We start from the raw sequence: 25,432 nt of genomic DNA on the forward strand, positions 1-25,432 counted from the left end.
TTTCTTCCTCCCAGAGAATGCCAGAGCTATAAGGGAGCTCCTCTAGACCAACCTCTCATGCTTCAGGTGGAGGAACTGAGGTCCAGGGAAAGGGACAGTCTTTCCTAAGGTCACAGAGAGAGGCAATGTCAGAGATGGGATTCAAACACAGGTCTCCAGGTTTCAATCAAGTGCATTATCTTTCCCACTGTACCACACTGTTATCTTTCTTTTTGCTTATCATGGATGCTGGGGGAGGGGGAACTGAGCAGTGACTTGGGTTGCAGTGTTGTTTTCCTTCCTAGGATCTTGATGCTGTAAGAGACTCCCTGACTCCTACTTTGGCCTGTGCTGCAGCCCGAATGGGGGACATGGAGGCCCTGGAAGCCATCATCGAACTGGTGAGCCTGCCCTTTAGCTTTCAGCTTTTGCTCACTTTCTGTACCTACTGGAACCTTCTCTCAGGAGCTGAGTATGAAGGTACCATTAGAGGCATAGAGGGTACCCCTGGAAGGACCTGAGAGAACATCTGGTTTGAACTCTTTTATTCTGTAGTGAAACTAAGTCCTAGGGAAGGAAGGGGACTTGTCCAAAGTCACACAGCAAATCGGTGGTAGCATGGGGAATAGGCTCCAGGCCAGGGGTTTTCTCAGTGGGTCACTGGGAAATCATTGTCATCAATGCATACTTTAAGACTCTGGGATCAATCAACCCAGTCTTTCAAAGAGTTCAAAATCTGGTCATGGTGGGGAAAAGTCACATACAGAGACCGTCAAGAAGATAACTAACCGTCTGAGGCATGTGAGGGATTCTGAATGCCGCATGAGTTGCCCTACTAGACTGTGAGCTCCATGAGGGCAGGAATCGGCTCATCAGATCCTATAATCTGAGAATGGAGAGTTGGATGGAGCTTAGAAGCCCAAACTGTTGCCCAATGTGGAGCAATTTTTTTGATGGATGGGCTCCCAACGTCCTTTTGATCACTTCCTCAATGATCAAGGCTGTCCAAGAAGGACATGAACAGCCTCAGGAGGAATGAATTCCTTATCCCTGGAGACTTTCAGATAGAGGCTGGATGACTTGTTGGGGATGTTGGAGAGAGGGGCCTTTGTTTAGTAAATGTCTGACAAAATGGATCATCCAACAAACATTTATTAAGCACCTACTGTGTGCCAGGCACTGTTGCAGGCCCTAGACTTTGCTATTGCAGTAGCCTCTCAGGTGAGCCCAAGGAGCTCACCAGTCATCCCATCAAGCATTTATTAAGGGCCTGCTCTACACTGTGCTGATGGTGGTGATCCATGGACTCAAGCTAACCAGTATCCATCCTCAAAGAGCCTTTATTCAAATAAAGGAAAACAACATGTACCTATATAGGCACATAAATAACATACAGAGCTAGATGCCAAACATATAAAACTCATTTTTTTTCAGGAGGAAAACATATTTAGAAAATAATTTACAGAGTAATTTGGGGGAAGGAGAAGATAGGCTTCAGCAGGAGGCAGTGCTTGAACTAGAAGATCACTGGATTTGGACTTGGAAGGTCCAGGTTCAAATCCTAGCTCTTCTATTTGCTGCTTGGGTGACCTAACATTTTACTTAACCTTTCTAGTCCTCAATCTCATCATCTATAAAATGAAGGAGTTGGGTTATTTGGCTCCTAATGTCTTTTCTACTTTTTTAATTTATTATTCAGAGAGGTGGTAGAGGGATTGTATTCCAGGGATGGGGGAGAGCATGGACAAAAAGCATGGAAGTGGGAGGTTGAGATAGAATGTGATATGGACAACCCTGAGCAGGGTGGCTTGGCTGGAATATAGAGTTTCTAAAGGAGAGTCATATGTAGTAAGACTGGAAAAGTTGACTGAAGCTAGATGGTGAACTTTACAAACCAAAGAGAAGAGCCTGTATTTGATTTTAGAGGCAAGAGGGAGTCAATGAGGCTTCTTGAGCAGGTGAGTGACATGGTCAGACTTGTGCTTTAGGAATATCAATTTAGTAGCTATGTGAAGGATGGAGAGGAAAGTGATAGAGGCTGTAAGATCCCTTAGGGGGCTACTGTAATAGCTCAGGCAAGAAAGGAGAGGGGCTTGAATGAAGGTAGTGACTAAGTGAGTGGAAAGAAGGTAATGGGTATGAGATATATTGTGACAAGGCTTGACAGGAGTTGATAATAATGGTGCTTAGCATTTATGTTGTACTTTCGGCTTTAGAAAGGGCTTTTTTGATAGCAACAAAAATCCTGTGAACTAGGTGCCATTATTATCATCCCAATTTTACAGATGAGGGAACTGAGGCTAAGTGATGAGATGTGTAAGTGATGTCACACAGCTAGTAAGGGTCTGAAGCTGAATTTGAATTCAGATCTTCCTTACTTCAAAGCTAACCCTCAAGCTGTTCTGTCACCTAACTGCCTTATAAGGGAAGAGTTGAAGGATGACCCTGAGGCCTTGGATCTAGGTGACTGGGAGCAAAGTGGAGTCCTCACCAGAAGCAAAGAAGTTAGGAAGAGGGAGAGGAAAGTTTTGGGAAAAAATATACTGAATTTTGTTTTGGACATGTTGAGCTTGAGATTTCTGGATACTGGCAATTGGTGATGACAGACTAGATTTCAGGAAACTGAGCCTGGCTATCCTAATCTGGGGGTCTTTTCCATAGAGGTGATGGTTGAAACCCTGAGAGTCTGAGATCACTGAGAAATTTAGTCTAGAGGGAGAAGGGAAGGGGCCCCAGGACTGATCTCTAGAAAATACCCTGACATGGTATAGGAGATAAGGAAGATAATCTCACAAAGAAGTGTGAGAAGGAGTTGCCAGACAGGAAGAGGAGAACAGAAAACCCAGGGAGGAGAGGGTGGCTACCGACAGAGGTGGTAAACGTCCTGAGTGCTCCTGAACCAGCTGAAAATGTCATTGGGAAATATTTAACAGAATCCATAAAAATACAATAAAATATAAATATTACATTTTAAAACTAAGTCAGTCAGTAGACTGCAGGGTCTTCTGGATAAGCTAGTGGCTTTTTTTCTAATAGAGTGTGACATCAGTGACAGCAGTACCAAAGACTGAAGAGAAGGGTAAGGACCGAGAAAAGGCCACTGGATTTAGCATTGAAGAAGTCATCGGTAACCATGGAGATAGTAATTTCAGTTGAGTGATGAGGTTAGAAGTCATATCTGGGCCTGTGTATAAGCAATAGGGGAGGAGCCAGTGGTTAAAGAGAAACTGAAAATGAGGAGGCAAGAAGGGATGAGTGAAGGGACAAGTTCCCCAGGGGGAAGATAGGAGGGAGTGAGACTGAGGGCAGAAGTAGATAGCTGTGCATTTTCAAGAAGGCTACCTCCTCCTCTGAGACTGGAGCAAAAAAGGAGAGAGGAGTGGGGTGGGGGGCAAGGGAAAGAGAGGGGAAGAGAGAGAGACACACACACACACACAAAGAGACAGAGGGAGGAAGGGAGGGAGAGAGATTGACATGATTTGGAATTGCCTTAGAGTTTTCAGTAAAGTCTTGGTTAAGGTCCTTTGCTGAATGAAGCAGAGAAAGTAAGGATGATATGAGGAGAGAAGAGATGGTTTAGAATAGATGCTGAGGGGAGTGAAATAGGCGATCAGGGAAGAGGAACAAGATTAGCATGCAGCCAGGAGGGCGCCACCAAAATTATGAAACAAATTTGGAGTTGACTCAGTTGTGGTTTTGTGACTATCTCACCTTCAGCAGAACTGTGATATTCTGTGATCTTGTGATTTCCAGTAATGGAGAGCTCATTACCTCCTAAGGTAAACCTTTCTACTGGATAGTTCTAATTGCTGGTTCTGGCTTCTGGGATCAGGAAAAATTAGTTTAGTTTCTGTTCATTATTATTCAACTACTTGGTGACAGTGATCATGCATGACTTAAATCTTTTCTTCTCCCAAAGGTAAATATCCCCAGTGCCTTCATAGGCAGAACTCTGACTTGTGGACATGAAGGGCTTCGATAAATGGTTGTAAAATGAATAAATGGTGGAGATGAGAGTTTAGAGGAGAGAACAGCCACACTGAGATGAAACTTTCAGCAAAGACTTCCTGGAAGAGATGGGCTTTGAAGGATGAATCAGATTTAGAAAAATTTAGAGAATAGGGAGGACATATACTATGATTTACAATGACAAGTCATATTCATTATTGGGTAGAAAAAGCATTGGTGTCCTTCAAGGCTCAATCCCAGTCAAGTAAGATTTAGGCAGGTCATTTCAACTTTGGTTGTAGCAGAAGGGCATCTGAAAAGAGACATGGTGACCTCTAAGCTGAAGAGAAGTTTCCAGTCAGCTCCCTAAAAGGACCTGGCTAATCCCAAAGCAAAGTTGATGCATAAACCATACATAGAATCATAGGATCTAGAGTAGGAAGGGCCCCTAGATATCATTCAGGCCAACTTTTTGTTTTATGTATGAGGAAACTGAGGCCCAGGGTTGTTAAATGACTTGCCCAAGGTCACACAGGGAAGTATCACAAGTGAGCGAACTGAACCCAGTTCATACAAATCCAGTGTCTTTCTCACTATCCCGTGAACCTTAGAAGTCATCTAATCCAGTGGTTCTCAAATTTTTTCACAGTGGTAGAACACTTGAGTTTATTTTTATTTTTTGGGAGGAGGTAATCAGAATTAAGTGACTTATCCAGGGTCACACAGTTAGTAAGTGGCGGAGGTTGAATTTGAACTCAGGTTCACCTGACTCCGGGACTGGTGCTCTACACTGCAACACCTAACTACCCCAAATCCTTAAGTTTAAACAAAACTTTGGAGGATCTTTTGTAGTAAAATCTTTAAAAATTTTATTTTAATGTCTACTAACAAGCAAAATAGATTTTATTCAAAAACAGTTACAACAACTAACTTGTGGTGTTTCAGGGTTCCTTGCAATACAGTTAGAGAAACGCTGACCTAATCCAGTCACCACATTTTACAGATGGGGAAACCAAGGCTCAGAGATTTTAAGTCATTTTTTGCTCAAGGTCATGCATCTAGTAAGTAGCAGAGTCCAGATTCAAACTGGCTCCCCTATCTCCAAATCCAGTGTGCTTTCTGCTTGGGTTTACAACTCAAATAATTTACACACGGAAGCTAAAACAGGCATTCATCCGCAGGGGTGTTCACTGACCTGTTGTTACTTCTAACTAGATCAGCCAATAGACTCTGTCTTTGTCTCAGTGACCCACTTCCTCCCATCCTCTAATTTCCACCATCTGCAACGTCTGTCTATTTGTAGGGTGGGGACCTGAGTGAGAGTGACTTTGATGGCCGCACTCCCCTGCACATGGCTGCCCGGGGTGGGCATGTGGCTGCTGTCCAGTGCCTTCTGAGGAATGGGGCAAAGGTGAACAGCTGGGACGGTGACAGGAGCAGCCCACTGTTGATGGCCGTGAAGGGCAGGTACTGTGGGATAGGATGGGAGGGAATTAGGGATCTGGCTTTGGGCATCAGGGCTTGGCTGCCTGTAACTGTCTCCAGTCACTTTTTGTTAAGAAAGAGTAAGGTGGTCACTTAAAGGAGGAGGAAGTCTAACCTGGGAGTCTTGGCGGCTTGGTGGCACAGGGAATAGAGCTCCAGAGCTGGAGTCAGGAAGGCCCTTGCTTAAAGACTTTTAGTAACAAGAACTGATCACTTCCTCTGAGAGAACCCATTGCACTCTAGGACTTTAATTGTTAAGAAGTTTTCCTTTATATCAAGTTGAAACGTTCCTATCTTTTTCCTTATTGTTTCCAGCTCTGCCTTCTGTTTCCCTATGAAAGCTTCATCTACTTGAAGAGACACCCTCTAAGTCAAGGCTTCTTAACCTTTTTTGTATCGTGGCCCCCTTTGGCAGTCTGACAAAACCTTTTGGATCTCTTCATCATCTTTTTTTTGTTTTGCTTTTTTTTTTTTGGAGGGGGAAAGGCAGGACAATTGGGGTTAAGTGACTTGCCCAAGGTCATACTGCTAGTAAGTGTAAGTGCTGAGGCTGGATTTGAACTCAGGTCCTCCTGTCTCCAGGGTTGGTGATCTATTCACTGTGCCACCTAGCCACCCCTCCATCATCTTTTTAAATGCATAAAATAACATAAGATTAGAGAGGGAAGCCAATTATATTGAAATATAATTATCAAAGTCTTTCAAAAAAAAAAAAACCAAGCTTCTCCTTCCCTTCACAAAATCCAGGTTCATAGAACTCTGGTTTTAAGTTTTCCCTTCTTTAGCCTACACATTCCCAGTGTCTTCCATCAGTCCTCCTAGAGCCTGGACTCCTGACCTCTCAATATCCTAGTTATTCTTTGATGCTCTCCACTTTGCCAATGTCCTTCATAAAACATGGTGTCCAGAGCTGATCATAGGACTCCAGGTGTGGTCCTACTTGTGGTACCTGGCCAGGTTTGAATGGGGGTGGAGGATGGGGTGGGGAAGACCAGGAGAGAATGACAAAAGCTCCAATTCTATAACAACATAATCAGGTTTACAAAACATGAAGGCACAGGGGAGGCCAGATAGCACAGCAAGTAAGAGCACCGGCCCCAGAGTCGGGATGACCTGGGGATCAAATCCAGGCTCAGACACTTAGCACCTGCCCAGAAATGACTGGCTGTGTAACCTTGAGCAAGTTACTTCACCCCATTTGCTAAAAAACAACAGAAACATGAAGGCACAGACACATGTCCAGGAATAGACAGAAATATATCTCTGAATAAATGTATGTCTTCTTCAAAGAGGGAACATTACTTGTCTGATATCATACAGCTGGGGTTAAAGTTTGGACCTGAACCCAGGGCCTTTTGATTCTAGGTGCAGAATTCTTTCTGTGAATCCCATGCTCTGTTTTATACTATTTTGACTCAATTTGGCATTAAGTTACTATACAGTTTGGTATTTGTTGTTGTTCAGTTGTGTCCGACTGTTCATCACCCCATTTGGAGTTTTCTTGGCAAAGATACAGGAGTGGCTTGCCATTTCCTTCTCCAACTCATTTTACAGATGAGGAAACTAAGGCAGACAGGGTTAAGTGACTTGCCCAGGGTCACACAGCTAGTGAGTGTCTGAGGCCGGATCTGAGCTCAGGAAGATGAATCATCTCGACTTAAGACCCAGTGCTCTTTCCACTTCATCTTTTAGAATCCATAGTTCTACTTGGCATGGTAGTATACACCTGCAATCCATGCTTTTGAGGAGACTGGGGTTGGTGGATTTCTTGAGCTCTGGAGTTCTGTGCTGCAGTGCGTTAAGCTGATCCAGTGGCATTAGTATGGGTGATGTGTGGGGCCAGAAGGTTACTTAACCAATCCTGTTAATAAGCAGAGTAGCAAGCCTCCTGCATTCATCATAATGGAGTCAGGCTCCTAAATATGGCTCCTTCACTTTCAATTTGGGCAAGACAGGGAGACCTAATCTTAAAAAAAAAAACCCTGTTTTCCTTCAAATCTCAAAGGACCACCTTCTACATGAAGCCTTTCCTGATTACCTCCAACTGCTAATGCCTTTCTTAACCAAGTCACCTTTCATTGATTTTGTATATAATTTTATATAATTATAAATGTACTTGTTGTTTCCCCCTATAGAATGTAGACCCCTTGAAGGAAGGACTTTTAATCATGTCTTTATAGCCTCAGTACCTAGTACAGAAGGCAACCAAGTGGTACGGTGGGTAGAACATTGGGACTTGAGTCAGGAAGATCTGAGTCCAAATCTGGCCTCAGACACTTAATACATAGTTGACCCTGAGCAAGTCACTTCATCCTGCTTGCCTCAATTTCCTCATCTGTAAAATGAGCTGAAAAAAGAAATGGCAAACCACTCCAGTATCTTTGCTAAGAAAACTCCAAATGGGATCCTGAAGACTTAGACATGACTGAAAAGACTGAACAGCACAAATCCACTGGAGAGCTTGGCATGTAGTAGGTACTTAATAAATGCTTATTGATTGATAAAATGATTTGCCAAGTCCTAGACACAAAACAGTCCCTTCCCCCAAGGAGCATATGTTCTAGTACTAGATAAAAGTCATTTTGGTAGTCTGAATAGGGATTGTATAGAAGAGATAGTTACAAAACCGATACTGTTAGAATTAAAAGGAAAGGAAGAAAATTTTTTACACCAAGTTTCTCTGATAATGGCCTCATTTCTCAAATATATAGGGAAGTAAAACAAATTTTTAAACATAAGAGCCATTTCCCAATTAATAGTCAAAAGATATGAACAAGCAGTTTCTCAGCTGAAGAAATCCAAGGTATCTATAGTCATGTGAAAAAGTGCTCTAACTCACCATTGATTAGAAAAATGCAGATTAAAACAACTTTGAGGTACCACCCCATACCTATCAGATTGGTGAATATGACAGAAGAAGAAAATGACAAATGCAGGCAGGGATGTGAAAAAATTGGGACCCTAAAACCTTGTTGTTAATGTTGTGAACTGATCCAACCATTCTAGAGAGCAATTTGGAACTATACCCAAAGGGTATATACATACCCTTTGACCCAGCAATAGTAATATTAGGTTTGTATTCCAAAGTGATCAAAGGAAAAGGACCTATCTGTACAAAAATATTTATAGAATTTTTTTGTGATGGCAAAGAATTGGAAATTGGGGGAATTCCCATCTATTTGGGAATGGTTGAACAAGTTGTGATGGAATACTATTTTGCTATAAGAAATGATGAGGGGGATGGTTTCAGAAAAACCTGGGAAGACTTACATAAACTGATGCTGAATGAAGTGGGCAGAACCAGGAAAACACTGTACACAGTAATAGCCACATTGTAATGATGATATACTTTGGAAGACTTTAGTTACTCTTAGCAATACAATGACCCCAGACAATTCCAAAGGACTCAGGATGAAAAATACTATCTACATGCAGCAAAGGAACTGATAGGACTTTGAGTGCAGGTTGAAGCATACTTTTTTCACTTACTTTCTTTTTTTTTTTTTTTTTGCAACATGGGTAATATGGTAATATTGTCACACGCATGACTTCATATGTATAGTTGATATCATTGCTTGACTTTTTAATGAGTGGGGAGGGATGGGAAGGAGGAAGAAAGAAAATTTCAAATTAGAAAAAACAAATATTACAGCATAATAATTTTTTAAAAGAAGGGATAGTTATTAATCAGCACTAGGAAGAGAGGACATTGTCTCCATCCACCCTGGGAAATTTGGGTGGCCTTCCTGGAGGAGTGATTGTTTCTTGTGTACTTGCTTTACCCTCTCTATTTGTGAATCATCTAACTGATTTGTAGCTGCTAGATAAAAAGAACAAACTGGTTAGAATTTTATTGTACACTGGTATGAAGTCTGAAAAATAGCAGTTGATAATTTTATCTAGTCCCTTATGTCCATTACTGTATCTCATTTAGGTTTTACAAGAATTCTGTAAGGTAAGCATTAAGTAAATCATCCCCTCATTTTGCAGATGAGGAAATTGAGGCACAGAAGGACTTGCCCATGGCCACAGAGCTAGTAGATGTCCAAGGCAGATGCAATGCCAGGCCCACAACTCTATCCACTATGACATGCCCATTCTGTTAGTGGATACATGCACACACAAGGAATAACATGGAGATGCACAAATACATAATCAGCTATACACACACAAATACATATATATATATATATATATATATACTTATGCAAACGCACCATAATACATGTGGATCTGCACAGTGACACAGAGAAATGTGTCAGCTTGTGTATGTAAATATATGTACACATATGCATGTACATGGCAGGTCGTATACACGTGTGTATATACATGCATGTATGCACACACATGCATGCAGACAAACCCTGTTACACAGATAAAGAGCTCATTTTATATACTAGTCCTATGAGGGAAGAAGTTCTAATATATATTAGATACGAATATATTATTATGATATTAATATTATTATATTAATTAGAATTAATATTAATAGCTATAATAGCTACCACAATGTGATATATTATTATAATATTATATAATATGTAATAATTATATATAACCTTACATCTTCCTCATAGGGCTAGTAGATAGAAATGTGAGCTCTTTATCTGTGTAACAGGGTGTGTCTGCATGATACATACACATGTGTGTATACAAGCTGACACATATGTCTGTTATCACTGTGCAGATCTGCATGTATTATGGTGTATTTGTGCATATATATCTACACACACATACATACAATATTATATTTGGAGATGAGGAAACAGTCTCAAGAGAGATGATGTGCCTTCCTCATGGGTATTCACTTAAATAAATTCAGATACATACATAATGGCAGAACTATAGATGCATACAAAGGTACACATATAACTATCCATGTCAGTCATGTAGTGCAGTGAATTGTACTCTGAACTCGGAGTCGAGAAGACCTCAGTTAAAATCCAGCCTCAGGTAAATCCTGAACAAGTCACTTAACCATTATCTGGTTCCGTTTCCCCATCTATAAAATGGTGAATGAAAAGAACACCTACCTCCCAGGGTTTTTGTGAGGATACAGTGAGACAATATTTGTAAGACACTTTGCATACCTTAAAACAAAGCACTTGAAGCTATAAAAATACCAGCTTATTATTCTCATAGATGAGACACACAGCTAGGCACATGCATATCCTGACACAGATTTCCAGATACGCACATGAGTAGAAGCATGCATATATAGACATAGGCATATTCAAACATATCTACAGAGACATGGACACAGGCCCAGATGTATGTAGAGGCCTAGATACAAACATACCTGTAAATAAACATATCTTCACATACATTGGCATATACAAATAAGCACCCTTAGATACATTGTCATGTAAGTCTGGATGCCCATAGTCACAAGAATACATGTAGACAGGTGGTCACTTTGGTAGGTGGTGACTGCCCAGTGTTGACTGATCTGGCCACAGCCTTTTCCATTCACGGCACTATAGTCACTATCTCTTCCCCTATTCACAATGGAATCCACATGAATGGATTTGTTGGCATGTTTTGGCCTGTCCCTCACTCCTTTGCCCCAACCAAGAGCTGGCCTGGTCCTGGGCTTGACCCTTGCTCAAATCCAGCTCAGATGGGCAGGGTAGCAAGGCCAGGTGGGGATAGCCAGCTCTTGTGCCTAAGGAGCAGTAACATGGGCACACTCTGAGGAGATGGGACCACACTGGTTTCCCCTCCTGCCAGGGTGGGATTTGTGTGGGGGTGGATGACCAGAGAAGTAAGGTTCAACCCCCCCAGCCTCAGACCTGGTGCTTCCTTGGGCCTTGTAGCACCAACTGGTCACAGAGGCTTTGAAGGAAGCAGGAAGTAGGAGAAAAATATTAACTGGGGTAGGGCGATACCTGCATCTCTCTGAATACATCAGTTTGGAGCAATGGAAAAAACCCTGGGCTAGGCGTCAGGAGATCTAGGTTTTGACTCATTGGGCGACTCTGGGAAAGTCCCTTCCCTATTTGGGTCTCAGATTTCTTCTGAGAATAATGAGCCCTACTTTCACAGAGCAGTCAAAAGCATCACCTGTTATGAGAAAACACTATAAACTATAAAGTAATGGCATCTCAAGATAGTGGAGTACAAGAGTTTAAGGAAAGCTCTTGTAGGACCGAGGAGGCAGCAGGCTGCTTGTAAGCAGAGGGGAAGGAGCCAGTGATGATAGAGAGAATGAATGTGAAAGAGGAGGGAAAGGGATGCAGCAAGCTCATAGAGAAGACCTGAGGGAGGGAATGGGGTTGACAGTTCCTATGCACATATGTGTATCTTTTTCTTATTTTTTGATATCTTTTGTTTTTATATCACCTTGTTTTCTAAATATATGCATCCCACTTTCTCAACCTAGTGAGCTGACTCTTGTAAGCATGATTAAAAGAGAAAAAATTCAGCAAAACAACATATCAACTGTGTGATAATATATGCCTGCAGTACCCTGCTACAAAAGAGTGAGGGAATTTTCTGAACTCTTCTTCAGGCCCCAGCTTGGATGAATGAGTAGGGATGAGGACTCAGGACAAACCTCCATCTTTTCTGGGTTTATTGAGTGCCCCCTGTTACTGAACTAGATTAAAATGTAATTGAAAAATATTTAACTAAATAAATAAAAATACAATAAAAACACAGATGAGAATATATTTTAAAACAAGTTGAATAGGCAGCCCACTGGGATCCTTAATATGAATTACTGGCCCTTGTTTCTCTTTGCAGATGAAAGGCACCATAAGAGCCAAGCTCATTATGTATCTTTGTGCTTTTGTGAGAGCAAGGCGGTCACTTGGTTCTGTACTTAAGACCTGAGGGCTTTATTACATCGGAATAGAACAACTTTTGATTCTTCACCTGGGACACTCTTGCCTTCTTGGTCCAGAAGGAAGATTACTTCCTTCTTGGACATCTAGAGACCTAGGAGAGAGGAGGAGGAAGATTGCTGAGTGATTAGAGGATTAAAAAACAAGAACAAAGTTAACAGGCAACCCACAGGAATCTTTACATAGGGATTACTGGCTTCTATTTCTAGTTGAATTTTATATTTTTGCCTTAAGACCATAGAACAGACCTGCTCAGTTTGGCAGTAGGTAGGGGCCAAAATTAAAAAGGTTAAACTTCTTTGGGCCATGGATAGGGTAGACTAATTGGTTGCCACAAGTTACGTGACAAACAGGAGAGAGTGGGAAGTGGCAACCCTACATTTTTCTCAGGTCATGGAAATTCTTTGGTGGGCCACAAGTGACCCACAACTGTATGTTGTGCAGGCCTGCCACAGAATATTAGAATTTAGATTTTTAGATACTTAGACTCCATAAACTATTGAATCTCATAATTACCAAATCCAAGGCTCTTAGAAGTATGCACCTGCAGATTCTTGAGAACTGTAGAATTCTTTTGGAATCTGAGAATCTAAATCTGATTGTAGACCATTAGAATCAGACTCAAGTATCTTTAGACCCTTTGGTTTCCTGCAACCTTCTCCTTTCCATGGATGAAAGTTCTTCAGCACCTAAAAGCTCTAGTACTGCCCATGATATACTCTAAACCCTGCCTGCCCATGTTCTCATTCTTTTCTGGTTCCAAACCACAAATTAATTTAATTCAATAGGTCCTTATGGAGTAGCTATTATGTGCCCACCTCCTAAGCTCTGAGGTATGGGCAGATAAAGAACTAAGATATGGTCCCTGCCTTTCAGGGTTCTATTATCTAGTTTGTAGGGACAGGACTCAAGAATGTACCATCAGAAGCGGTAATGCCTTTACACAAGACTTTGTCTAGTTTGATTAGGCATGGCGTAGTGAATAGGGAGTTACCCTCACTGTCAGGAAGACTTAGATTCAGTTCCGTCAATGACACGTGACCATGGGCAAGTCACCTAAAGTCTTGGTCCCCCTAGAGAACTTTCTAAGTCAACAAGTTGAAATCTGTGTTAGTAGAGGGAGTTTGTTTATAGGAATTCCCCACACCAATGAAATGACGAGTCTGGGATAGGGGAAAGTCACTAGATTTTGAGTCAGCTCCAATCTTCCTATATGACTTAAAGTAAGTCAGAGTATCTTAGAACCTCTGTTGCCTCAGCTGTAAAATATAGATGGTAATATTTGCACTAACTACCTTACAAAGTTATTGTCAGGAAAGCAGCTTATAAATCATTATATATATCTGTGGTGTTTCATCCATAGGATAACTCCCTCCAAAGGTGCAGAATGCAACACATTCATATACTGTCATCTTGTGAGATTTTTGACTCTGCCCTCCCATAAGAATCTACCCAATAAACTTGAAGCCTTCCTTTAGCATTTTTAACCTTTCATTGGTAACATTGTAGCATGTAGTTTCCTCACCTGTTAACAAACTTTGCTCTTGCTACATGTTTAGCCTGCCTAATTTTCCTTTTTTTTAAGATTAAATTCTACTTTTTCAATCAGCAAAAATGTTTTTCTCTCCCCACTGAGGAAGAAAGAAAAACAAAACCCCTATAATTAAATGTGTATGGTTAGAGCAAATACAATTCCATATTGGCCATGTTCAAAAAAATTTGCTGTTATCCGCACTTTGAGTCCATCTCCTTTCTATCAGGAGGTAGATAGCATTTTTTTTTTTCCAGGAGTCCTCTGGAATTGTGTTTGGTCATTGTTTTGTTTGTCTTTGTGATATTATCATCACTGTATAAACCATTCTCTTGGTTCTGCTACTACTAGCAACTCAGTATTGGTTCAGAGAAACTTAGCCAGATTCCACTGAAAACATCCTCTTCATCATTTCGTATAGCATAATAGCATTCTATCACATCTATATATTAAAACTTATTCAGCCTTTTCCTGGTTGGTGAGCTCCTCCTTATTTCCCAATCCTTTGACCTCCCCTCCCCCCAGATAAATATTTTGGTGCATCTTTAGAGGGCTTTTTTGTTGTTGTTTAGGATGAATCCCTTACTTAAAATATCCTCCCTCTGATTTCCCCTTCTCCTTTTTGCCCTTTCTGTCCTATTTCGTTGTTGAATGAAATGTGTTTCTGTACTCATCTGTGTGGGTATGTGTGTGTATCTTTCCCTCTAATGTCCAGTTTAGATGAGAGTGTGGTTCAATTATCAACTGCTTCACCCAGACCTTCCTTCTTATTTGTATAGACTTCTACCTGTGTACCTCAGTTATGTGAGATAATTTCTTTATCCTTCCTCTCCCTTTCTCCAACTCCCCATTGTGTTTTCCCCTCCCTTTCTATTATCTTTTAAGATGATCAAAGCATAACAGGAATAATAGGAAAGGAAATTAACAGGTTGGTACAAGAGGTACAAAGCCCTACCTAAGCAACTAACTCTCTGAAAATTAGATTGATTAAATGGAAGTTAATAGCTACATGAGACAAAAAAATGAAAACAAGTCAGAAGGCTGAGAAAATAAAAGAAAATGTGCAATGTATCTCATTGTAAAAACAACTGACAGAAAAGATCAAAGAGGAAAAATTTATCATTAGACTTCCAGGACCACTGGCTATTTTAGATTACCTCTATGAATTATGATGACAAGAAGGTTCAGAGGTTCACATATTAGAGTGTAAATAGTTTATGCTTTATGATTGTTCCCTCACGTTTACCTTTTTGTGTTTCTTTTGACTCCTGTATTTACACTTCAATTTCTATACAGCTTTTCATTAAGAATGCTTGAAAGTCCTCCATTTCATTAAAGATCCATTTTTTTCTCTTGTTGGGTTATACTTAGTATTTCTGGGTAAATTATTCTTGTCTGTACGTCTTTTGGAATATCATATTCCAAGCTCTCTGCTCCTCTATGGTGACGACTGCTAAATCATGTGTGATCCTGACAGTAGCTCCTTGGTACTTGAATTCTTTCTATCTGATTTTAGTATTTTTTCTTTCACCTTCAAGCTTTGGATTTTGGCTATGATGTTCTTGGGAGTTCTCATTTGGGGGTTTCCTTTAGGAAGTGACCAATGGATTCTTTCCATTTCTACTTTTCCCTCTGGCTCTAAGAGATCTGGACAGCTTTTTTTTTGGTGATTCCATGAGATATAATAGCTAGTGTTTTGTTTTAGTCATGCCTTTTGGGTAATTCAATGTCTTTCTAGGTTGTTTTTGCTATGAAATACCTTATATTTTCTTATATATTTTTTCCGTCTTTTGACTTGTTTTCATATATTTTTTCTTTTTTTTGTCTTTATTAATTTGTTTGTTTACTTTTAGTTTACAAGATTCAATTCCACAATTCCTTGAGTTTCAAATTTTCTCTCCCTCTCTCTCCTCCCCCCCATGACAGTATACAACCAAGTATAGGATCTGCAAATCCTTTCACATTAGACATTAGTCATGTTATAAGGACGAATTGTATCAGATGGAATGAAAAATGGTAAAGAGAAAACAAAACCAAACAAGAAAAAGAAAAAGATCAGGTAGTTTGCTTCAATCTGGATTCATACTCAGTTCTTTCTAGTTCTTTCTCAGGATGTAGACATCTCTCTCCATCATGAGTCATTTGGGATTGACTTATATCACTGCATTGCTGAGAAGAGTCCAGTCCATCAAAGTTGATCATCACATATACGTTGTGTCTGTAATTGTGTACAAATTTCTCCTGGCTCTACTCTTCTCACTCAGCATCAGTTTATATAAGTCTCTCCAGGTAAATATGAAGTCCATCTGCTCCTCATTTCTTATAGCACAATAGTTTTCCATTACGTGCATATACCACAACTTTTTCAGCCATTCCTCAATTGATGGGCACACCCTTAATTTCCAATTCTTTGCCACCACAAAAAGAGCTGCTATAAATATTTTTGTACATATGGATCTTCCTCCCACTTCTATGATCTCTTTGGGATATAACCCTAGGAGTGGTATTGCTGGGTCAAAGGGTATGAAATTATTTATAGCCCTTTGGGCATAATTCCAGATTGCTCTCCAGAAAGGCTGGATCAGTTCATAACTCCACCAGCAATGCATTAGTGTTCCAATTTGCCCACATCCTCTCCAGCGTTTGTCATTTTCCTGTTTTGTCATCTTAGCCAATCTGACTGGTGAGATGTGGTACCTCAGAGTTGTTTTGGTTTGCATTTCTCTAATCAGTAGTGATTTACAGCATTTCTTCATATGCTTATAGATATCTTTAATTTCTTCCTCTGAAAACTGCTGTTTTTATATTTCTTGTCTCTTGGCATTATTAACTTCTATTTGATCCATTCTAATTTTCAGAGAGTTAGTTGCTTAGGTAAGGTTTTGTATCTCTTGTGTCACCCTGTTAAATTTCATTTCCAATTCTTTATTCCAGAGCTCTCCTTTCTTTTCTCATGTGTTTTGCTTTGGCACTTTCATTTCATTTTATAAAAAGTATTTTTACCTCTTTGAAAAAATCTTTATCTTTTCTAGGAATCCTGGTTGAACATGGTTCCAAGCTTTGTTTTTCCTTAAGGTTTTCCTTTCTTTTTTGGTCCAATCCAATTTTCAAGGAGTCTATTGCTTGAGTGAGTTATTCTATCTTAAGCTAATTCTCTTTTCAATTCTTCCTCCCTAAACCCTATTCTGTAGCACTTAGTTTTTTTCTAATTTCCCCCAGCACTCATTTCTTTTCTAATAATTTCCTTTATCACTATCATTTCATTTATAAAATTGTTTTTTATTTCTTAGAATAAACTATTTTAAATCATCTCTTCTAGGAATTGTAGCTGAATTTAGGTCCATGCTATGTTTTTCTTTGAAGTTTTACTTGTTGATGTTTTGGTGTAATTTTCTTCTAGGTTCTTGTCTTGAACATCTTTCATCACAAAAGCTTTTTTTTAAATACGGTGGAACTCTTTTTTTTGTTTGTTTGCTTTTTTTCCTAGCCTACTTCCTGATGTTGGACTTTATTTTATAGCTGTCCTCTGTGCACTTATGGAGAGAATGTCTGGATCCATCATTGCTTTCTTAAGTCTTTGAGTATTAAGTTTTTCCCATATCTCAGGGACAACTCAGGCTGGGAACCTATAACAAAGCTGTCAGTGCTCCCAAAATGTTCTGATTCAGGGCAAGATCAAATTTTTGCCTCCTTGGTCTGAATTCCTCACAAGACTCTTGTTGACTTGCCTGGTTTCCCCCAGTAGACTACTGGTAGACTTAGCCACTATTAGCTAGCTGGAATGAGCGACAGAGTTGGCAACTCCCCTTTAGTGTAGGATTCCTGCCCTGGTTATTCTGCAGCAGGTTTCAGAGTGAACTGGAGTTTGGAACTAAGATCCTGATACACTCCCGGGCTTAACAACCCACAGCTGGGCTTGCTTCTGACCTCGCTCCTCACTGTGGACCTCCACCCCTAGGCACAAATCTCTACTGTCACCTGGAGCTAGCTAGTGAGTGACAGAGCTGCCAGCTGGCCTCTGTTCCTGCACCCTATACATGTTGAGGTCCTTCTGTGCTGGATCATGGGTGTCTTCTTCCTTGGTGCACATCTTTTTCTTGAGTTGAAATGTTCCATGACACATTCCTGACTAGACCCCATCCCCAGTGCTATAGATCTTTCTGCTGTTTCTCCCATTGCCAAGCTGGACTGGAAAAATGACTCACTGTGATTTGGGGGAGTGGGACACTTCTTGATTAGGACTAAGTTTGGCACATTTTCTAGATAGTTGTGGCATAGAACTTGACTGTAAAAAAAACAACAAACCAAAGCAAAACCAAAAAAAAAAACCCAAGTTCAACCAGGATTCCTAGAAGAGATAAAGATTTTTTTATAAAGAGGTAAAATATTTTTTATTAAGTGAAATGAAAGTGCCAAAGGAAAACTCTTGGAAAAGGAAATGAGAGCTATGGAATAAAGAATTGGAAAGGAAATTAGCAGATTGACACAAGAAATACAAAACGTTACCTAATTCCTGCCTCTCCATTCTTAATTTATGTCTCCCCTTATGACTGTAATATAACAGAACACTGCCAGTCTCAATTTGCCATAAGTCTGGGCTCCTTTTTGATCTATTTTGTGGTGTTGGGAATGTGGAGGAAGCTCAAATGTGTTTGCACCTGCTACTCTACCATATTGTCTCCCCTGTCCTGCCATCTTGGATCTTTTCCTTTTCCAAGCCATTTCTTAGATATTTTTTATGCCATTTTTTGTATACAGTTCCAAATTGATCACCTGCTTTAGTCTACCCACACCCAAGCTTTTCTCCCTTATTCTCTGGGCCGCCTGCAATTTTGATTTCTTGGATTGTGGTGTTTGTTACATGGTTTGTAGCCATAAAGCATCCTTAGACTAATAGGAGTCAAACCTTAAATCTCTGTGTGTTAGTTTTTTTGAGTGCTTTTGCATCTATCTCCTCACTAGGACCTCACTAGAGCTCTTTGAAGTAAATGGAGAAAGTTTAATGTTCCTCTTTTTTGCAGATAAGAAAAGGCTAGTTTGGTAGGTGATGTGCCTAAGATCGCACAGCAACTTATGGAAGAACCAGGATTAGAATCCTGGTCTCTTGATTCCACTTCATCATTGCTGCCTGTCTCTGTGTCTCTTGTTATTTATTATTTAGTCATTTTTCTGTCATGTCTGACTCTTCACAACCCCATTTGGGGTTTTCTTGTCAAAGACACTGGAGTGGTTTGCCATTTCCTTCTCCAGCTCATTTTCCAGATGAGGAAACTGAGGCAAACATGGTTAAGTGACTTGTCCAGGGTCACACAGCTAGTACGTGTCTGAGGCCAGATTTAAACTCATGAAGATGAGGTTTCTTGACTCTAGGCCCGGTACTCTATCCTCTGCACTACCCTAAGCTATTAAACTTGGGCTTTTTAAGGGTTGGGTATCAGGGTTTGGGACAGAAGGATGATGGAGCTTGCACAACACCCACACCCACAAATCTCAGATTGTACCAGTGGCTGGTGGTATCCTCACAGATGCCCACACTGGGACCTGACTGGAGTGGTAGTTACAGGTAGAGCCATACGTGTAATTGGTTAGGTAGCAATGACTCTCACCCCAATATCCCAAGATCGCTGCCTCTCAAGACCTTGTACTGATGGTCTTAAACATGGGGAGAATGAATTGAAATCTATTCATTCCTCCGCCACTGGTTAAATTGATTTGTAAAAACTCCTAGTGTGGGACTTGACAATAATGACTATTATACCAAATTTTATCTAATGAAATTCTGCTTGGCTTTGGTTTCCAGAAGAAGGGATGGACTCTAAGAAAACTGCCCAGGCCTCTTCAGAGACTGGTTTTTTGTTGTTTGTTTTGTTTTGTTTTTTGCTTTTTTGGAGGGGGGAAAATAGGGCTATTGGGGATAAGTGACTTGCCCAAGGTCACATGGCTAGTTTTTTGTGTTAAGTGACTGAGGCCAGATTTGAACTCAGATCTTCCTGACTCCAGGGCCTGTGCTCTATTCACTGAGCCACCTAGCTGCCCCTCAGAGAGCTACCCTGAAGGCAGGGTAGGAAGGACCCTGGACAGGGTGCTGGATTTGGAATCAGATGAGCTGTATTTAAGTCCTGGCTCCAAGTCTATGTGATCATGTGCTAATCAATCACTTCCTTGGTGAGCTTTAGTCTCCTCATTTGTCTGATGAGAACAGTAATAACTACATTTCTGAGCCTTACTGGGTTGCTATACGGGGAATACTTTGCAAATCATAAAATGCATTAGAAATTCAAGCTCCAATGTGTGAACCAGACAGGGCACCGTGGCTGGGGGACATTCCAGACACACCTATGGGCTTCTCTTACTCTGGGCAAGATGCCCAAGTACATTTCTCCGCTCTCTTCTCTGACAAGTAGGGTCTGGGACCTGATAGCTGTAGTCTGCTTCCTCAGTAAGGAAATGAAAACCACCAAGAAGAACTTCCTTGGCTTCCCTAGCTCCCCCGCAAGGCACCTGTACCCATGTAGGACTAGGGGTCAGGGACTTTTTCTTGGTATCTCTTTCTTTCTGTATATATTCAGTATACATCTCTGGAGTGGCTGCCTAGGAGGGAGGCAGCTTGGACTGGACACTCACAAACATAGCAGGGAAGGGCTTGGCATAAGTCCTGGGAGTAATTGACATATTTTAGGGTTTTAAAAAAGTTCCCCAAGTCATTAAACCCAACTGCTTCATCTATGAGTGAGGGGGAAATCCCATCAAATTTAGACCCCCCTATACTGTGGTTGGTGCCATCCTGGGCTGGAGGTGGGGTTGTCAAGGAGCACCATTTTTAGAGTGGCTTGGATCTTGATTATAAATATATTATTCAGGGAAAAGGCGACTCCTTCCCTCCAACTTAACTCTCCTCCACTCCTCTCCTTCCTTCTTCTTTCTCCTTTCCTTTTTCCTTCTCTCTTCAAAGCCTAGTGATATCTATTGTCTGATGTCTTTGTTTCCTGAAAACTCAGCTAGACTATGGGGTTCCCTCCAAAAGCCTGAGGGTTCTCGGAAGTTAGGAGCCATGAATGTCTTCTTTTCAGAATACCGTGTTTCCCCGATAATAAGACACTGTCTTATTGATTTTTTGGACAGAAAAACCACCAGAGGGCTTATTTTCAGGGGAGGGCTTATTTTAATGAACATTGACAGCAATTTTAATAAACAGGTAAATGTGAACAAAAAAATGTACCTTTATTCAATAAGCAAATCACTGGGGAAGAACAGGATGATGCGCTCACTGCTGCAGCTCTGATTGGATGCAGCTCAGAGCGCGGCGTGAGTTTCACCGGGGGGGGGGGGGGACGGTTGAATAAAGGGGTACCGTTATGTTGGGGGGTGGGCAGGGGATCACCTTCACTACAGTAGCAATCTCAATAGGGATTATTTTAGAGGAATCTTGCACAGTAAGGGGAGGGCTTATTTTCGGGATAGGTCTTATTATTGGGGAAACACGGTAGGACTTCTGCAAAGGCAGAGACCAAACTTTCCCCTTGGACTGAGAGTAACCTTAGGATAGGGTCATATCTGCCTCTTAAACTAGGAACTCCCCCAGTATAGGACACCCCCATAGGAATAGAATATTTTCCTTCTCTTTCTCAGACTAGTTCCTGCCCTCCAACATTATAGTCTCCATGGAAGAGTATAGCATATATGCAAATGAATGTGATACAAAGTATAGAATGTGATAAAGACAAAGTATTCCAAAAAATATTTGAGATGAGGAAAATTACTTTCAGTTAGAATGATTAGGGAAGACTTTCTTGGAGGAGATGATTTCTGAGATGGGCCTTGAAGGGAAAAACAGAATTTCTTTAGGCAAGGGATGAGGAGTGTGCCCCAGGCATGGCACACAGGACAGCCTTCATGAATGCAGGAGGCAGGAGACTGTAGGATGGGATTGCAAACAACTGATCTTATTTTTCTGGCATGTAGAATACCTCAAAGGCAGTGATGTGTCTAGAAAGGTAGGTGGGAGCTATATTGTGGAGGGCCTTGACTGCCCCACTTTGGAGCTAGGATTTTGTGCAATAGGTCATGGGGACCTCCCAAAGGTATTCCAGGAGGAGAATGATGTGTTGTACACTACGAAGATTGCTTTGGCAGATCCATGAATCACGAACTAGAAAGGGGAAAAACCATAGGCAAATCCAGAGCCAAGTTAGGAGGCTCTTATTGTGGTCTAGGAAAAAGATGATAAGTAACTGACTTAGGACCAGAGCAGAGTGAACAGAGAGGAGGGAATAGATTCTAGAGATCCCATCAAGGTAGAATTGCAGTGACTTAACCACTGATCAGATATGAGAATTGAGTAAGAAAAAAGTGTCAAAGATGACTCCTGGGCAGCTGGGAGGAAGGGGCTTCACATGCCAAATAAAGTGGTGATTAGAACTCCAGGCTAGGTATCAGAAGAGCCAAGCTCTACCACTCACCGGCTATCTGAAATGAGACAGGTCATTCAGTCTCCTGAGGCCTCATCTTCTCAGAACCATCATCTCTAGGCCATCAGAAGAGTAGGCCCACTAATCCCTGCCAGGGAAAGCATTGGCATGAACAATGAGATCGTCAGCCAGATTCTCCCTCCTTTGGCTATTTCCAGGTGTGTGGCCACCCAGGTGGAGAAGCACCTTGCACCCTTTCAAGGTCTCATACTGGCTAAGGTGGTCTATGGGAATTCAGAAAGCCTTTCAAAGTACAGACTTATTCCTAGCATTTTCCCCTTTACAGAGCGACAGAGGGAAAACAGAGTTAGACAGCTTTCACTTTTCCCTGTGGCCCGAGAATTCTTCCTCTTGGGTAATCTAATTTGTCCTGACATAGTGACCTTATTATGCTATGTATGACCTTGGGCAAGCTCCTTTTCCTTCTGGGCCTCAGTTTCCTCTTCTGTCTAATGATGGGAGTGGACTCAGACTTCTGCCAGCTCTAAATTCTCTGATCCTGCTACTCTGATCTCCCAGGCCTGGCCGTGAACTCCTTTAGAAAAAAGGACCATGTCATAGAAGTAGGATGTGTGAGCTGACCAACTCCCTCATTTGTCAGCTGGGGAAACTGAAGTCCCAAGAGGGGTTGTCCAAGGTCGTGTAGCCTGAGCAGTGACTACAATCCAGGCCTCCTGCATCCCCACCCTGGCGTTTACCCCTCCTTCTCTGTTTGGGCTGTGTCTTCTGCAGGCTTCAGAGAACAGGCTCTGCGGGTTTTCCCCACCCAACTAGGCCTGGGCTGAAGGTGAAGAAGCTGATTTTCTGGCTGGGGTGGGAGCGGGGGTGAGGGGAGGGAAGCAAAAAGGGGGAACAGTCCTTGGGACATATTTCAGATGTTAGAACAAACATCTGGGGGAAGGGAAGGTAATTGTTTTGCCCCGCCCTGCCCCGCCCTGCCTGGCCCTGCTATTTGCTCCTCAGCCTTTCCCTCTTTCCTCCCAGAGAAGAGGAGGCTCTGTCTTCCCAGTAACATCCTAACCAGTTTAGCTTAAAACTCAGGCTCCAGCAGGCAGGCAGGAAGGCAGGCAGGGGCCTGACCCTTTTTGAATAACTAAACCAGCAGGTCTCCAGAAGTTATAAAAAGAATAATAGCAGAAGCTGATATTTCTCAAGATAAGGTATGTGTGTACATATGTGTATATGCACATACCTGTATTCTTGTATTTACATGCACACGTATACACCCATATATGTTTATATATGTATGCACACATCTCTAGATACACTGGGAAGATGGTATAGGAAGGAAGAGGGTTTAAGGGAAAATATATATACACAGGCACACATGCACATATTCTCTATATATACATACACAAATACATATGTGTGTGTGTGTATATAAAACTTTCTCTTTTTTACACACACACACAGGTATGTCCGTGAGTTAACCAATCAATATTTTTAAGTGCCTACTATGTGCCAGGTTCAGTGCTAAGCACTGGGGATACAGAAAGGGGCAAAAAACAGTATCTGCCTTCAGAGAACTTACAATCTAATGGAGGAGACAACTTGTAAACAAATATATGGGATAAATAGGAAATAATTGTAAGAGTAATTAAGAGGGGTTAGGGAAGACTTTCTGTGGAAAGTGGGATTTTAGTTGGGACTTAAAGGAAGCCAGGAGTGGCGGGGGGGGGGGGGGGGAGGGGGGGGAGGCGGGGAGCAGTAGTTAGTGCGGAGGAAGAAGAGTGTTCTAGGCATGAGGGAGAGCCAGAGAAAATGCCTGGAGCCAGCCCACAGATAGAGCGTCTCATTTGGAATATGCAGGAGGCCAGTGTTACTGGTTTGAAGAGTATGTGTTTATAAGAAGAATGGAAAGGTAGAAGGCGGCTAGATTTTGAAGGGCTTTGAATGCCAAACAGAACATTTTGTATTTGATCCTGGAGGCAATAGGGAGCCACTGGAGTTTTTTGAGTAGGGGGTGACATGATCAGGCCTGTGTTTTAGGAAAATCACTTTAGTGGCTTCATGGAGTGGGGAGAGACTGGAGACAGGCAGATGCACCAACAGACTATTGCAATAATCTAGTCATGAGATGATGAAGGCTTGCACAAGAGTGGTATTAGTGTTAGAGAGAAGGGGTGTATTCAAACGGTGGTGCAAAAGTGAAATCAACAGGCCTTGGCACCATATTGAATATGGGGGCAGGGGGTAAGAGATAGTAAGGAATCCAGAATGACATCTAGGTTGAAAGCCTGAGAGACTGGAAGGATGATATTGCCTTACACACTTATAAGGAAGGTAGGAACAAGGAGTGTTTAAGGAGAAAGAGAATGAATTCTATTTTGGACATAGTAGATTTAGGATGTCTACTGGATATATAATTTGAGATATCTGAAGGCAGTTGGAGATATGAGATTAGAAGTCAGCAGAGAGACTGGGGCAAGATAGGGAGATTTGAGAATCAGCACAGAGATGCCATGGAAGCTGATGTGATCTCAAAGTGAAGTAATGTAGGGAAGAGAGCAGAGGGCCCAGGATGGAACCTTAAGGGCTACCTGTGGTTAAAGGGCATGGTCTGCAGGAGGATCCAGCCAAGGACACAGAGAAGGAGCTGTCTGGCAAAGAGGAGGGGAAGCAGGAGAGAGTGGCATCCTGAAAACCTGGAGATGTGTATACCTAAATGCACATATACTTATATGTGTGCACACCTATGTTTCATTCAATCCTTAACAATAGTACGAGGTTCATTGTCTTCATTTTATAGATGAGGAAACTGAGGCTTAGAAGGGTGAATTAACTTGTCTGCAAAACTGAGATTCAAATTCAGCTCTTGTTCTCAGAGCATTATTTTTCCCCACTTTAGCATGATATCCTCCCTGTCCTGTATTTCTGCCATTTATTTCTTTATTCAATAATTTCTGATGCTGAGTTTAGTTGCAGCTGAGTCAGAGATGGGTATAGTGGGGTCCCTGCCCTCCACGAGACCACAATCTGCTAATAGTAATAATAATAATGATTTATATAGCACTTCGAGATTTGCAAAACCCTTTACAAATATTATCTCATTTGAGATGAGATGAAAACCCTGCAAAGGAGGTGTTGTTATTATCCCCATTTTATAGATGAGAAAACTGAGGCAGATAGAGATTAAGCCACTTGACCAAGGTCACACAACTAAGTAGATGTCTAAA

General features: G+C 41.4%; 1 protein-coding gene across 1 annotated transcript in view; it reads left to right on the top strand.

Moving 5' to 3' along the window:
• The window catches only part of ASPG (asparaginase), a 129,583-nt gene that overhangs the window by 83,832 nt on the left and 20,319 nt on the right, over nucleotides 1-25,432 (top strand). Inside the window, exons 11-12 of the mRNA XM_069103813.1 lie at nucleotides 285-380; nucleotides 5,231-5,394. Of these exons, the coding sequence (XP_068959914.1) occupies nucleotides 285-380; nucleotides 5,231-5,394 (260 nt within the window). The remainder of the gene's footprint in view (nucleotides 1-284; nucleotides 381-5,230; nucleotides 5,395-25,432) is intronic.

This window comes from Petaurus breviceps, unplaced genomic scaffold (assembly GCF_028583685.1).
Source record: "Petaurus breviceps papuanus isolate PSGF00001 unplaced genomic scaffold, PetGlider_PUasm1.0 64, whole genome shotgun sequence".
NCBI classification, from domain to species: Eukaryota; Metazoa; Chordata; class Mammalia; order Diprotodontia; family Petauridae; genus Petaurus; species Petaurus breviceps.